At 47.9% G+C, this 14,216-nt stretch overlaps 1 protein-coding gene across 1 annotated transcript in view; it reads right to left on the bottom strand.

The window, feature by feature from the left end:
• The window catches only part of SH3YL1 (SH3 and SYLF domain containing 1), a 68,302-nt gene that overhangs the window by 32,579 nt on the left and 21,507 nt on the right, over positions 1–14,216 (bottom strand). Inside the window, exons 3-6 of the mRNA XM_018052743.1 lie at positions 12,967–13,080; positions 10,068–10,132; positions 2,162–2,274; positions 864–992 (exon numbers count right to left, since the gene is read on the bottom strand). Of these exons, the coding sequence (XP_017908232.1) occupies positions 864–992; positions 2,162–2,274; positions 10,068–10,132; positions 12,967–13,080 (421 nt within the window). The remainder of the gene's footprint in view (positions 1–863; positions 993–2,161; positions 2,275–10,067; positions 10,133–12,966; positions 13,081–14,216) is intronic.

Raw genomic sequence — 14,216 nt, 5'->3', positions numbered from 1 at the left:
CAAATGACAAATTTCAGTAATGTAAAACCGCTATTACTTCTGCACCAACCTAATATGTTATGAGGATGGCTTCTTTTTCAATCTCATGAACCAGCCTCTGCCAGCTTCTCACTTTTCTTCTGTAGCCCCCACACCTCTCTCGGCCTTCATAGAGCTGAGGAGAATTAGGGCCTTGCTCTGGATGAGGCTTTGGCTGAAGGCAAGGTTGTCCTTGCTTTGGATCTTCAATCCAAACCACTGAAACCGTCTCCGAACCAGTGATGAGGCTGTTCGCTGTCTTATCGCTCATCCTTTCACTGGTGTGGCACTTGTCGCTTCTCCTTTGCAGTCACAGCTTGGCTGACTATTTGGCACCAGAGGCCTAGCTCTCGGCCTGTCTCAGCTTTGACGTGCCTTCCTCATTAAGCTCAGGCGTTTTCAGCTCTTGGTTTAAACTAAGAGATGTGCAGCTCTTCACTTGAACACTTAGAGGTCCTTGTTAATTTCAATGTATTGTATCGAAGGGAACAGGGAGGCCTGAGGAGAGGGACGGAGCCTCGGGGAGGGGCGGTCAGAACATAGACACGCTTACTGACCAGGTTCTCCCCTGACAGGGCGCAGGGCCTGATGTCCCAAACAATCACAGCTGTAACATCCAAGGCCACAGATCACAGATCACCGGAGCCGATGCAATAACGAAAAAGTTTGAAATCCTGTAGGAATTACCAAAGCGTGACACAGAGACGCAGGTGAGCAGGTGCTGCTGGAAGCTCGGTGCCAGCAGACGTGCCGTACGAAGGTGCTCTGTACCCTCTTAAGAACCACATGAATCTACAAAGGCTCACTTTCTTCAAATCAATTAAAATTATTTGCCTTAGACTTACTTTCGGTTAGTTTCCTTCCTCTCAATCAAACAGCTGCCTTCTAAAGATATGCCGGCGAAGAGGCCTCTTGACTTGCAGTAAGTAAAGACGGCAGCTGAGCTTCTTAGGGAGACATTTCCTTCTAAATTCCTGCAAAACATTATCCCAGAACTGTGAGCATCTTCACCTAAAGGTGACTGTCTGAGCGGCACTAACTTCCAACCCCAAAGAAGGATCTCGCTCTATACCTACTTCTCGCTCTAGACCTACCTTATTTTTATATTTTACTTCCTGCTGGCCTAAGCTAGGTGTGTTGAAGGTGGTTCAGAGGACATAGTAGGCAAGATGGTTATAGGACAAGGTGACACATGAGAAGAACACAAGTTAAGCTGAGATTCTCTAACTTTGTCTTCTTTTACCAAAACAGGGAAGTGCGTCTCAAGAGTAAAAGACTGTGGTTCTTTTTACTGTGAGTATCTCCATAGAACTCAGAAACATTTTTAGATGATTTTACTAACTTCTACAAACAGTCTGAGTTCAAAATATGTAACTGTTCAATTAACTCAAGAATAGTTATTCATTAATAGGGAAGGGGAAACCACAGTATTGTAAACATCACTCATGTAAAACACTTCCACTTCAATTTTTCACAATATAGTTTGGAAAAATGCTTTTCTTTTTTTTTTTCCTGATCAATGCTGCTCTTTCTCAGTTAATTAAAACTGACTTGACCAGGCTCCTTCAAAGCATATATATAAATTTTATGTTAATTCTGCATTGCTGAAAATTTAGTTTCTTTTTACATGTGTTGGTTTCAACTTTTCTCATTTTATTACACTGGCTGTGTTTTGTAAGTTTCTTATTTGTGAGCAACCTCAGACCCTCTCTGCACGTGTGTGTGTTCAGGCATGTCCGACTCTTTGGACCCCATGGGCTGAAGCCCGTCGGTCTCCTCTGTCCACAGGATTCCCAGGCAAGAATCCTGGAGTGGGGGACACCTCCTCCTTCAGGGGACCTTCTGCATCCAGGGACCTTGTCTCTCTGTCTCCTTCCTCTGTCCACGGGATTCCCAGGCAAGAATCCTGGAGTGGGGGCCACCTCCTCCTTCAGGGGACCTTCCACAGCCAGGGACCTTGTCTCTCTGTCTCCTGCATTGGCAGGGGGATTCTTTACCACTGCTCCACCTGGGAAGATCCTCTGGGACACGTGCAGATCACAGATTTGTGTCACTCTAATTCAATTTTCTCTTAATGCAAAACAATATGGTTTTTAAAGTCTTTACAGTCCATAGCTGCTCAGAAAGGGTTTCGAGCACTCACCTTCCCAAGGGCCCGACGGCAACTGTGAGGTTCCCGCCAAGTGTTAGGTTACCACCTTTTGCAAAAGCTTCTACGGCTCTGTCATAGTTCAAAATTATCACCAAGTCCGATACCTGAAAAGCAGAGCCATGTATTTTAAAATAATCCCACCCGTGTATCATTTAAAATGTGTTTATCACAACTCAAACGTGCGATATGTCATGCAGCGAGAATCTCGATGTGGGCAAAGGAAGAGCACGAAAGCAGAGCTGCGCTTTACTTTCAGCTGCGGACTTAGGCAGCCCCCGTCCCCCAGGTGAGGAGAGGGGCTGGGCGCCCGCCAGGGGTACCGCTCCAGCTTCTCCACAGCCTCGTGGGTGAGTGAGGCCGGGTGGGCTGTCCTAGTGACCGGCTCACACAGAGGTAGGTGTGAAAGGTCGAAGGACTTTCTCAAACTGAACACTCGGCGAAGGCTGAGCCAGAGAACGGGAGTGAGGAGCAGGCTGGAAGGTCGGGGGCCCGGAGTCTGGATCCCACCCATGCCCCCCGACCCCAACCCGCACAGACCTGCGAGGTGTCAGGAGGAAGACCTGTGGCCCTCGCTGTGCCTGTCACCACAGTTAGTCCTCCCAGCACAATAAAAGTGAAGCTGGAGGGAGAACACGCCCGGGGGGGCGGGTATATTCTCCAGACTCCGGGGCAGGACCACCAGGAGGGCTGACAGGGTCCCAGGGCCGTTGCGGGTACCTTTGGCCTTTTCGTACTTAAAGTCCACAACGGGACCCACCCCCTGAGCTACGTGCCCAGAGAGCAGAAGGCAGGAGGGCATAGCGGGACGTCTGGGTGCTAACCCCACTCACGCCCCTGCACGCCGTGCGTGTTAGCCGCTCGGTCGTGCCCGACTCTTTGCGACCCCCTGGACCGTAGCCTGCCAGGCTCCTTCGTCCATGGGATTCTCCAGGCAAGAACGCTGGAGTGGCTGCCACTTCCTTCTCGAGCACATCGCGTGACCGTGGGCAAACTGAGCAGTTCAGAGCCTCAGTCTCCTTCTCTGTAAGATGGGTATAATAGCGGTGCCCACATTTACAGGCACACGTCCTCACACCGGCACGTGCACCGTTGGTGTCCAGCCACTAAACTGTGTGCGACGCGTGGCGGCCACACAGACTGCCGCACGCTGGCCTCCCTGTCCTTCCCTGCCTCCCTGCGTTCGCTCAAATTTATGTCCACTGAATCGGTGATGCTGTTTAACCATCTCATCCTCTGCCACCCCCTCCCTTTTGCCTTCAGTCTTTCCAGCATCAGAGTCATTTCCAGAGTCGGCTCTTACGCACGTATGTACGTGCATGAACAGGCACAGCTGTTTGAAAGATGAATTGAAATAATCTGTAAAGCCTGGCATAGTCACATCTCAACAAAATATGCAAAGGCCAAGCAGATTAATGCTTAAAAGATGAGTTCATTGATACTGCTCTTTACATTCTTCAAGTAGATGTCTTCATCGACAGAAGAACCCAATTATTATCAAATGTGACTGTACTTGGAAGGGCCTAGTAGAATTCCTGATACAGTTTAATTTGAATCACTTCATGAAACCGTACACTCAGGTTCTGAACGACAGACTTAATGCCACCTAACTGACCCATGCAAAACATAGCGCCGACTCATATCAATTGCTATTTTCACTTTATACAAGAACAATTCTGAGGAGCATGGCGTTTAATGATATAGAATTATTTAGCATTTCTCATGCAAAGTTAAGCAATTTTGCCAATGACTGATCACCAAATTGTACATATTTTTTAAGAAAATATACGTGGAATTACTTTGCATAGTGCTTAGTGCGCAGACACTGTCACTAAACCTCCAGTCATGACCCTGTAGGCGCTCCAGTTAGTACGGCCCTTTCTGCTTGGTGCGTCTTAGTAAAGTAAGGCACAGCTATGAGTCAGTGAAGAAAATAAATTAACCCTTTAAGTTCATGTCCAGCCTCAATTCAGATCTCCTGGAATAAGAGTAAGATAATGCTGCGTTCTTCGGTGACACGACCAATTAGACAGGGAGCCAGGCCCAAAGCTCCACAGTTTGGAGAGCAGCCACAGTGCCAATGGCTCCCTACTTCTTTCCACAGCTTAGAGTGGAAAGCAGGGTGGATTTCCTGAAAGAAGGCGGGGGCAGGTGGAGCACGTAAGCCACATAAGACTGACAGGTGAGGATGTGACAAGGGCTTCTTAACAAGTTGGAATTAAGATACAGTTAACTTGTAAATAAAACCAAAGTTTTATAATTAAATCTAATTCTTAAACAAGAATTTAAAAAGTCACACAGGAAAAGCTAGGGAAAAGTGTTCTCAGGGGCCACTGGCCACGGCTCCCCGACCCCCTGCCCCACACACCCTGCCCTCTGCCCTCAGACGTTTACCCACCGAGGACCCAAGTCCCCGACACTGCAGTCCTGTGGTGAAGCCCGGCATCCAGGCAACCTGCGGAGAAAGCCCAGGGCTCCGCCCGTGGTTCTGGTGAGACCTGCCCCCACCTCCTCCACCCTCCGCAGAAGCTCAGACGGTCTTTTTTTCCATCTCTCCAGCCGTTCTGCTCAGAAGTCTGCCCCACTCCCCTGGAAAGCCTCCTCTTGTGGGTGACAAGCTTCACACTCTCACTCAGGGGCATCATCAGCCTCAACATCCAAGCCAAACTTGAGAGGCTCCCAGCGCCTCTCACTCCTCACACCAACAGATCCTCTCGTGCGCAGCAACCTTAGGGGACTTAGACACTGAACTCTGATCTCTAACGGTAGCTTCTCAGCTTCAGCCTAGATCTAGCCTTTCTCATTATTAAAGTAAAAGAGTTCACCCAAATTCTCCTGGAAAAGACTGAGCCATTTTTCTCACGTTACAGTCTTGGGCGAAGCTGAGCAGACTCGATGGCCCAGTGCGGATTCTGGCTTTTGGTAAACGACAAACAATGGGGTAATCTGTGGTGTCGAGGTTTTCAGAGCTTTGGCCTCTGCTATAATTGTCCTGGAAAGAAAATATTAGTAGCATTTAAACTAGCTCTTCGCATTATCTTTCCTGACTCCACTGACTTTTAAAACTTTTTTTGTTGTTGTTGTGTTTGGTGGGTTTGCATGTCATACAACCTTGGGATTCTCAGCAGCTGTCTCAAGCGGACCAGTGCCAGACTGTGTATTTAACTAAAGTCCAAGCTGATAAAGGCCAACAAATCCTGTCAAAACATGGCACCCTATGAAGGACTTCATGGCCTTATCCTGGTCCAGATTCCAAAGCAGAGACTGATCTAGACTTCCTGGTGGTCAGGTCCACATTCCCACATGCATGGAAGGGGCCACCACCCGCGGGAGGCAGCACGGAGGGCGGACACCCCCTGGTTGCCCCGGGCTCAGGCCCACATTCCCACATGCATGGAAGGGGTCACCACCCGCGGGAGGCAGCATGGAGGGCGGACACTCCCTGGGGCCCTGGGCTCAGGAGAGGGCTCTGGCCACAGGCAGCAGCAGCACCGGCTCCTCCGGCCCCGCACCCAGCACTCAGCTGCCCTCACACTGACAGGTGGTGAGAGCAGCCGTCCCCAGACACTGGCTGGGTCGCTTCTGTCCTAGGACTTGCCTCCTCTCCCTGTCATCAGACCATGGTGAGTTTACCAGGGATGACAGCCTTGCCCAGACGCCTCCCCTTCTCTGTCTGCTTCCCTGGGCCCCTTACAGTTCCCCCGAGAACACTTGCTCAGTAAATCACCTGTGCCCTGAGTCCCATCCCAGGCTCTGTCTCCAGGGGAACCAATCAGAGACAACCACACACCACCTCTGCATGTGGCTGAGTGTCTCTCAGCACTGAAATACCCTCAAAGAGGCAGGCACCCTGCCTACCTCACGCGTGCCCTCAAATCCACAGTGTGTTACAGGGACGGCAGTTATAGGCCAGAACAGATGGGGCACCGGGAGCAGCCCTGGAACCAAGCACACAGGGCTCGACGTCTCTGAGCCTCCCTCTCCTTGCCTGTGAAAGGCGGCCAAGACGAGATGTCTCGTGAGGGAACCAGCACCCACGGTTGCAAACAACTCATAACTGTGTTTGGGGCCAGAGGCGTCCCTCTGAATAACCAGCCTGTCACTCTCTGGCTGTCTCCACCGGAGGGGTCACGTAACTCAGTTACCTGCACAATGACATCCTTCATGACTATGGTATGGAAATGATTCTGTAAGAAGATATGTGAGCGTTTTATGAGACTATTAACTATTATTGCTAACTATTCCACTCTAAAACAGAATGGCAGATAATTAAAGTAGTCAACAAATATTTGATAGTCTGAACCTCTGACACCAGTGCTTTAAAGAAACAGACTTATTCTGTGTGTCTACTTGTGGGTGATACTTGGTCAATCTGAGGACACAGGCACAAAGGACTCACAATTCAGATAAGGGCCAGACAAGAAACTCTCCAGGCTGGAGCTTGTGTCAAGCCCTCTACCTCATTGACAGCAAGTGTCTGGTGAAAGACGAACACTAGACAGAGGACCAGGAAGCCCAGGGGGCTGCAGACCCTGGGGCGTGGGCCTTCAGCACCCACTGGCCACGGCTCTGCTGTGTTTCACTGGGACCAGAGCTGGGCTAACAAGAGCGTCCAGCAGCAGGAGGTCTGTGGGCTCGTGGCCAACAACCCACCAGCTTCCTCACTCATCCTGGTCCAGGGGTGCGCCCGGAAGGGAAACACACTCCTGCCCAGGTCTGAGATGCTTCCTGGGGGACCAGCTTCGCCTCTTCCTAGCACTGAAAAGCAGCTGATGACCCTAACCTTACAGCTGTGCTTGGGGAAGCAAAGTCGGGTCATATTCAAGAGGCACAAACTCCGAGACAGTCTGATCTCTACTTGAAGTGGATATTTTTCAAAGTTAATACGTATTTTCCACGTACAGTATTTAAATAGAATTATAGAGTTAATTTCTATACAGACACGAGGCTAAGTTGTGTTCAAAGTTTCCACAGTTCAGTCACTCAGTCACGTCTGACTCTTTGTGACCCCATGGACTGCAGCACAAAAGGCTTCCCTGTCCATCACCAACTCCTGGAGCTTGCTCAAACTCATGTCCATCGAGTCGGTGATACCATCCAACCATCTCATCCTCTGTTGTCCCCTTCTCTTCCTGCCCTCAGTCTTTCCCAGCATCGATATCTTTTCAAATGAGTCAGTTCTTCCCATCAGGTGGCCAGAGTATTAGAGCTTCAGCTTCAGCATCAGTCCTTCCAATGAATATTCAGGACTGATTTCCTTTAGGATTGACTGGTTTGATCTCCTTGCAGTCTAAGGGACTCTCAACACCACAGTTCAAAAGCATCAATTCTTCAGTGCTCAGCTTTCTTTATAGTCCAGCTCTGACATCCATACATGACTACTGGAAAAACCATAGCTTTGACTAGATGAACCTTTGTCAGCAAAGTAATGTCTCTGCTTTTTGGTCATAACTTTTCTTCCAAGGAGTAAGTGTCTTTTAATTTCATGGCTGCAGTCACCATCTGCAGTGATTTTGGAGCTCAAGAAAATAAAGTCTCTCACTGTTTCCATTGTTTTCCCATCTATTTCCCATGAAGTGATGGGACCAGATGCCATGATCTTCGTTTTCTGAATGCTGAGCTTTAAGCCAACTTTTTCACTCTCCACTTTCACTTTCATCAAGAGGCTCTTCAGTTCTCCTTCACTTTCTGCCATAAAGATGGTGCCATCTGCGTATCTGAGGTTACTGGTATTTCTCTCAGCAATCTTGATTCCAGTTTGTGCTTCATCCAGCCTGGCATTTCGCATGATGTACTCTGCATATAAGTTAAATAAGCAGGATGACAATATACAGTTTTGATGTACTCATTTCCCAATTTGGAGCCAGTTTGTTGTTCTATGTCCAGCTCTAACTGTTGCTTCTTGACCTGCATACAGATCTCTCAGTAAGCAGGTCAGGTGGTCTGGTATTCCCATCTCTTTAAGAATTTTTCACAGTTTGTTGTGATGCACACAGTCAAAGGCTTTGGCATCATCAATAAAGCAGAAGAAGATGTTTTTTAGGAACTCTCTTGCTTTTTCAATGATCCTATGGATGTTGGCAATTTGATCTCTGGTTCCTCTATACAGTCAATGGAATTCTCCAGGCCAGAATACTGGAGTGGGTAGCCATCCCGTTCTCCAGGGGATCTTCCCAACCTAGCGGTTGAAGCCAGGTCTCCTGCATTACAGGCAGATTCTTTACCATCTGAGCCACCAGGGAAGCCCCAAATTTCCCAAAGATGGAAAATATAAGTCAATGTTATTCGAGATGGAGCCCCAAAATCTGGGGTCAGAGGGCAGTGACAACAGGGACATGTGGGCGCAGTGCCAGGAGGTGTGAGCAGCGGTGCACAGCAGACGCTGAAAACACGCCTCGCATGCGAGCGCCGTGGTGCTAAAGGCTGTGGTTTCACTGCAAGTAAGGGCCTCCCTGATGGCTCAGACGGCGAAGCGCCTGCCTGCAATGCTGGAGACTGGGTTCACTGCATACACAGCAAAAAAGCAGCTGTCATAGCAAATCTGAAATACGCTCCTCTTTTTATGATACAGATTCATGCAGCAGCAAGTAAAGGTCAAATAAAAATGAAAAAAAAAAAAAAACAGTAGTGGAAATAGTTCCTCCTGTGTGGGTTCTAAGTCGCTTCAGTCATGTTCGACACTTGGGACTCCATGGACTATAGCCTGCCAGGCTCCCCTGTCCACGGGATTCTCCAGGCAAGAATGCTGGAGTAGACTGTCATTTCCTTCTTCAGGTGATCTTCCTGACCCAGGGATTGCAGGAGATCTTCCTGACCCTGGGACTGAACCCACGTCTCTTATGTCTAACCAGTACTGGCAGGCAGGTTCTTTACCACCAGCACCACCTGGGAAGCCCAAGGTCATTTTAAACTATGGCAAAAGAGCAAATTCATAGAAGCAGAGCTTAGGAAGAAATTGGCTGTAATTTGAGAAGAATTCGGGAACATTAGATATGATTTACCAATCACTAGCAGTAAAACACGGAGAAGGCAATGGCACCCCACTCCAGTACTCTTGTCTGGAAAATCTCACGGATGGAGGAGCCTGGAAGGCTGCAGTCCATGGGGTCGCTGAGGGTCAGACACAACTGAACGACTTCACTTTCACTTTTCACTTTCACGCGCTGGAGGAGATGGCAACCCACTCCAGTGTTCTTGCCTGGAGGATCCCAGGGACGGGGGAGCCTGGTGGGCTGCCGTCTATGGGGTCACACAGAGTCGGACCCGACGGAAGCGGCTCAGCAGCAGCAGCAGCAGGGAAACGACAGATGAAAGATGGATAGCATGCAGATGCTCGAGGCTGGAGGCCTCTGAAAAGGCGTGTGCACTGGTGCAATTTCTGGTCCATTTGATAGAAACCATAATTAGAGCAAAGTTACAAAACGAAATAATACAAAGACAATCTGTACTTTAAAAATTTGAAGTAATTTGAACATTAGTAGTAACACAAACTGGATTTTGCCACAAATGATGATACATAACGTTGAGCTGTTTGCCCCCACGACTGCTGTCAGAAGCCAGAAGCTGCCAATTAGATTTTGTCAGATCTGAGAATAACTGCTCTTCAGATGTGCTAGAGATGGGAACACGCGAGATGGCAAATGGAGGAACTCTGCAGCCACGGAAAGAGAGAGAGACAGACGATAAACGTTAGGAGAGAGAGACACAGACGATAAACGTTAGGAGAGAGAGACACAGACGATAAACGTCACACAGCTTAGGCCAAGACTCAAGAAAGCAAAGGGGAACAATTCCCACAGGCGGAGAGACAAGAACAGGAGGGAATCTCAAACCTCTCACCTTTCATGTATCAGCTGCTTCCGGAGAATAAGCCAACTGCACTCACACGCCGCCCACTCACCTCTATTCCTAGCTCAAATCCGCCACCAAGCCCAGCTATCCCGATGGCTGAAGGTGCAGACCATCCTAATAGAAACAAACAAGCAATTACTCTAACAGTAAAACTCCTCGGCATATAAATATAGAGAGGAAAGATGCTAAAATGTGAATGAATGGTGTTTACTTTTGAAATAATGAGACTTTAGCATTTTTGCCTATGTTTTTAAATGTTCTTTAATAAACATATAATTTTTTAAGTTAAAAATGTTTAAAAGGTGTTAGATATGTATTATGGGAGAAGGCAATGGCACCCCACTCCAGTACTCTTGCCTAGAAAATCCCATGGACAGAGAAGCCTGGTAGGTTGCAGTCCATGGGGTCATGAAGAATCGGACACGACTGAGCGACTTCACTTTCACTTTTCACTTTCATGCACTGGAGAAGGAAATGGCAACCCACTCCAGTGTTCTTGCCTGAAGAATCCCAGGGACGGGGGAGCCTGCTGGGCTGCCGTCTATGGGGTCGCACAGAGACGGACACGAATGTTTAAAAGGTGTTAGATATGTATTATGAGCTTCATAGACTTACAAGTCTATGTTTTCCAATCTTTCCCTATAAATATGCATAATACCAAACTACTGAATTCTCACTGATTAACTATGCATAGCATTTGATAATTTCATCACTATTTATAATGTTTTGCAAAATAATTGAGCTGGAATTCTAGTCTTTAGTCGGAACTTTATCATAGATATGAGAGCAAAAGGATTCAAAATAATCACTTCTAACGGTAACATAATACTAAACTGTTTCTATTATAAGTCTCTGAGGGCAAAATCCTGTTTTGATACCCCTGGTGCCTAGAAGCACAAGAAACAGATAATCAATTCAAGCTGATTAAAATTCTAACAAGATACATATCCTGACATTTGGAAGCTAAGTAAAATAACTCCATTTGCCATGATACGGTACATTTCAGGACAATTTGTGCATATTTCCTGATGTAGACACAATTATGTTAAACAAGTCTAGAGAAAAGTAACTGGGGGGGTGGGGTGGTCTTGATGAGTGCTTCAGGAAGATGTGCGCTGGTGTCCTGAGCCTAGCTTCCCTCGCTGTCATGTACCCTGGATGACAGGCTGGTGCCTGAATGCGTCCAGAACTCATCTGCCTGTGCTTGGGGGCGGGGGGGGGGTGACTCTGTAAATTAATGTCTCGTAACCCCAAAGTTGTTTTCCACTTCCTCTGTTAGGGACTGTCCCTGTGTAAAGACCACCCACCTGGCCAGGATGCGGGGATTTGCTTGCCCCACCAGCTGGTTTTTGAAATACTCTCTGCAGAGTGACCACCAGCTAATTGGGAAGATGAGAGAGAGAAACTTGGGTACTTAAACCAGTGGGTGGGTCCCCCTGAGGCTCTGAGAGGAGCCCCAGGGTGGATAGCTCCTCCTCTTTCCTGACAGGCACCTGTCTACCACAGCGCTGACCTGCAGGGCAAGATGGGGGGCTTCTTGCAAACCTGGAGCCTAACAGTGCGCTCAATTTAATGTGCTTACTTGTCTGGTTGTACTGCTGAAAACCTGCCTATGAAAATTTGGGTAACGCGTCTTCTCTTGAGAAAAAGAGAATTTTGTCATTTTTGTTTCATAGCCAAGTCTGGAGCTGGGAAATCTGAAGTACAAACTCAGAGGCCAACTCTCATTTACTGTGGGGACACTTCACAGGGGACAGTAAATCCCACTGACACACGTTCCAGAGCTGTGCACCCCACAAATGCCCAGATTTATCTACTGCAAGTGGATGGCCCATGTTCTCTCAGCAGAAAATTAAATTATTGACACTGAAAAGAGCTATTAGCAGAAGTGAAGTGAAAGTCGCTCAGTTGTGTCCGACTCTTTGCGACCCCATGGACTATATGGCCCATGGAATTCTCCAGGGCAGCATACTAGAGTGGGTAACCTTTCCCTTCTCCAGGGGATCTTCCCAACCCAGGGATCAAACCCAGGCCTCCCGCATTGTAGGCGGATTCTTTACCAGCTGAACCACAAGGGAAGCCCGACACATTAACACAGTAACAGAAAAAAATGTGTTCGATTATAGAACTGAACAGCTAATGTTAAATTCACATAAAAAGGCTTTTAGATGTTAGGACACGCCTGGTGGCGGTTTAGTCGCTAAATCGTGTCTGACTCTTGCGGCCCCATGGACTAGAGCCTGCCAAGTTTCTCTGTCTGTGGGATTCTCCAGGCAAGAATACTGGACTTGCCATTTGCTTCTCCAGGGCGTCTTCCCAACCCAGGAATCGAACCCTGGTCCCCTGCATCGCAGGCAGATTCTTTACCAACTGAGTCGCGAAGGAAGCCCCTTACACATACCTACACACATTTCAAATGTGATAAATGTTGGTTCTTGAGAGTCAAGGCAAATGCATTTTGACGTCATGTCTGAAAAATCAGGTATTAGATTTCATACAAGAAAGTAAAGCCAAATTATACTGATCTTGATATGATTCTGCCCTGGGGATGGATATTCTTTAAAATGTTTCCGTTTTTAAGGTCTCCTACAGGAAAAATGGGGGGAAAGCTTACAAATGGTCTTCCACCTTATCAGCTTCCATAAAACAGAAGAAAACAGCACCCTGAAGCTGAGGAATAAGAATGCGTATTTGACAAGAGAAAGATAATGTCAACGTTTAGTATCTGCTCCACGGCAGGACGAGAAAACACGGAAAGGCGGGAGCGCACTTTCCGGGGCTCCGGGAGGATCCCGGCGGGCGGCTGCCGGAGAGCACCCGGGGGGCCGCCCACCCGAGGCGGGGCCGCGGGGCCGGAAAGCCCGCCTCCCGCCCTGGGTCGCGGCTCACGGTGGAAGCGGACGCAGGCGGGGGCTCTCGCTCCCCCGCCTTTAGAGCCACTGACTTACTTCCGTCCGGAAGGCGCGCCAGCACGATCCCGCTGCCTCCTCTCGCCGTGACCAGAAAGCCAGCCTTTATCACCGACAGGATCGCGAGGCCCTTGGCTTTGGCGATGACATGCGCTGCAAAAGAGGAGGGCAGTGTGCACCCCGACGGGCCAGCCCTGGGCACGGAGCTGTGCCTGCGGGACCCGGGTCTCCCTGGTCCTAGTGGCACAGGTAACTGGGGAGAATCCACCCCAGGAGAGCCTGAAGCCTTTGGTGGCCCTAACCCGACAGGAGAGGTGCTCAGAAAGTCTGCAACGGCCACAAGAAATGAGAGCCTCGGATGAGACTATGCTGATGTCTAGTAGAAGGACAAATAATTTGGATATTTCAATTAATTTAGAACATAATGTATAATTTTCTAATTTATTCAAAGAAATTAAGATCTAGAGTATTAAGGTATACAGTGACTGATACACAGTGTGTGGCAGTGTGAGCTTACAGCCACATCACTGGGCTCACCTGCTAATAATATGAAAACCTGGATTCAAAACCAGAAAAATTTAATGATTCTGCCACTTAAAAAAGGTTTTTAACTTTATAAAATGATTTGGTAAGTATTGGAATAACACATAACTACCAAAGCACTGAAAATATAATTCCATTGACAAAATATCGGTTTATTCACATTTCAGGGAAGTTCATTCCGTAAAAGGAAGGTTATTAACATAGGTCCCACTAAACACAGTGTCTCACTATTCCGTGGATTTCTTTACACAATAGCACATCTTTCAAATAACAAAGGAAGCCTTAAGACTGAAATTATTCTTGGAACCAATTCTACTTTTAAGGTAGTTTAATTTATCATCATTTTAGTCATATATAATTTTGAAGAAGTCAAACCAAATAGTGTACTCAAATACACAAAAAAGACTTTGTATGTATCCTTAGGAGACACTAAATTTTGAATATAATTATGCATACTGTTTCAAAATCTAATAACAGACCCTCAGATATGATTCAACCAAAGGCACAAGGAGGGGGACACGCAGATTGTCTCTGCAGCTGCTGGTACTGAAGCAAGGGTTAGAAGGAATGCTGTTCAGAGGGCGGCCTGCTAAGGGTGCCTGAGTTCCAGTTCCAATGGGTGTAACAAGGTAATGATAATGGGTAGTTTCATTACACGTTGGGAGCTTGGTTTATGCGGCACATGCCGGCAGAACATCCTCAGCACCTCACAGGCCGCTCTCGGCGCTGCTACAGTGAGCACTGCC

Source organism: Capra hircus, chromosome 8, assembly GCF_001704415.2.
Source record: "Capra hircus breed San Clemente chromosome 8, ASM170441v1, whole genome shotgun sequence".
Lineage (NCBI taxonomy): Eukaryota > Metazoa > Chordata > Mammalia > Artiodactyla > Bovidae > Capra > Capra hircus.
Note: the sequence above shows the minus strand (reverse complement) of the source record. Positions and strands in the feature narration are given on the sequence as shown.